At 44.8% G+C, this 1,593-nt stretch overlaps 1 protein-coding gene across 1 annotated transcript in view; it reads right to left on the bottom strand.

Annotated features, from left to right (window-relative positions):
• LOC119585312 (canalicular multispecific organic anion transporter 2-like) overlaps positions 1 to 1,593 on the bottom strand; it is a 29,058-nt gene that overhangs the window by 15,403 nt on the left and 12,062 nt on the right. Inside the window, exons 3-6 of the mRNA XM_037933987.1 lie at positions 1,389 to 1,565; positions 1,153 to 1,278; positions 869 to 1,009; positions 21 to 140 (exon numbers count right to left, since the gene is read on the bottom strand). Coding sequence (XP_037789915.1) covers positions 21 to 140; positions 869 to 1,009; positions 1,153 to 1,278; positions 1,389 to 1,565 — 564 coding nt within the window. The remainder of the gene's footprint in view (positions 1 to 20; positions 141 to 868; positions 1,010 to 1,152; positions 1,279 to 1,388; positions 1,566 to 1,593) is intronic.

Here is a 1,593-nt window from a genome sequence, read left to right as displayed (position 1 = left end):
GGAAGGAAGTTATTTCCTACCTTGGACTGATGAGCCGCACGGGGAGGGTTGTCCGCGATGCAGTTTGCCGAGAACAACAACAAGGCGGCGACGTAGCGTGTTATGAAGGTTGTGATCAGCGTCGTTCCGTACTCGTCCTCCTGTGCCAAGTATAATATAGGGACATTTAACGGTAATTTGCTAACTGTAAGAAGATCCCTTTTAGTTTTATTACTAGTTTGAAAATAATCTTTGAGAGGATGCAAGTGAACTGAACGTTTACAGGGGACATGTGCAGTGAGTAAAATTACTACAGTCTGTGCTTTAATTAAGCAAACTGGAAGAAATACATAACCACCAAACAATAATATTATGCGCAATTATCAAACAGGCTCGATCCCCCGGTTAGCACGGTTGAGATGATACTTTAATGAAAGATTATATGTGAGCTTTGTCACTGCCAAGTCATAATGCTACTTGAGACTTCTCTGTTGTTGAGGCGATAGAATTTAACTCGGTGTTAGCTTTGCCCTAATGAATACATAAATATCTGTGTATCTTCTTTTCTTTTTCTTTCCTCCCCATTTACCTCTTCTTTCCCCTCCACTCTCTCCTGCTCTTCCCCTTTTCTTCCGTCTCCTCTCATTCCTCCTTTTCCTCCTCCTCTCCCTCTACTCTTACTCTCCCTTCTCTTTCTCTTCCTCCTCTTTCTCTTTCTTTTCATTCCCCTCCTCCTTTCCCTCCTTTTTCTCTTCCCACTCTTCTCCCTCCTCCTATGTCTTTTCCTCTTCCTATCCCTACTCTTCTACCTTTACTTATTTCTTTTTTTCGAACTGTACTCCAGTGAAATCTTCTACTCCACTTCGGGATTGTTGTGACGAAGACTTACCTGTGCACCTGCGAGAGAACTGACAACAGACTTCAACTGCGGAAGACCACACAGGAGCGTGAGGAACCAGAAGCACCACAGGAGGCCGCTGCTATGGTCGCCATATCTCCGTCCTACCAGAAGGAGGCACAGTTGAAGCACCTAATAGGTTTTTGGATGGAACTACTATTAGAAAGAACCACAAATTCATCTTGTAAGTTAATCATTTGAAGTATGCAGTTGCAGATGAGGCATCATTGCACATACAGTGATGGAGGTGACGTCTCCCACAGTAGACCACTTACATATGAAATCAGAAGAATCAGCGGTGCTAAAAAGTCATTAAAGGCTAGAGAATGGCCGCTGCCCCGCACAACAAGGGCCCACACCACCTCCGCTACCGCTGCTGATATCGTCACACTCGATAACACCTGCAGGAGAATTATAATATAAAATTTTGCTTAAAGAACTACAATAACAACATATGTTTATATTCTGGCCTGTTCATATACTATAACGCATGTGCCTAAATTGTACTTACCACTTTGACCACGCCGAGGGTCGTCCAAGGAATGGATCTTTGAGTTGTATTCCTGAGAACGACAAGGTATAGAGGAGAGAAAACCCACAGGAGAAAACAAGGGACCCACACCAGGACTGTCCTCTCCACGCACACACCCAGCACAGGGTCCTCCGTGTCCCATGCTTGCCTTGGGTCCTGGGGACGTGGGTTATGGTAATGCAGG

The sequence above is a fragment of the Penaeus monodon genome, chromosome 19, assembly GCF_015228065.2.
Source record: "Penaeus monodon isolate SGIC_2016 chromosome 19, NSTDA_Pmon_1, whole genome shotgun sequence".
In the NCBI taxonomy this organism is placed as follows: Eukaryota; Metazoa; Arthropoda; class Malacostraca; order Decapoda; family Penaeidae; genus Penaeus; species Penaeus monodon.
This window is presented reverse-complemented; position numbering and strand designations above follow the sequence as displayed.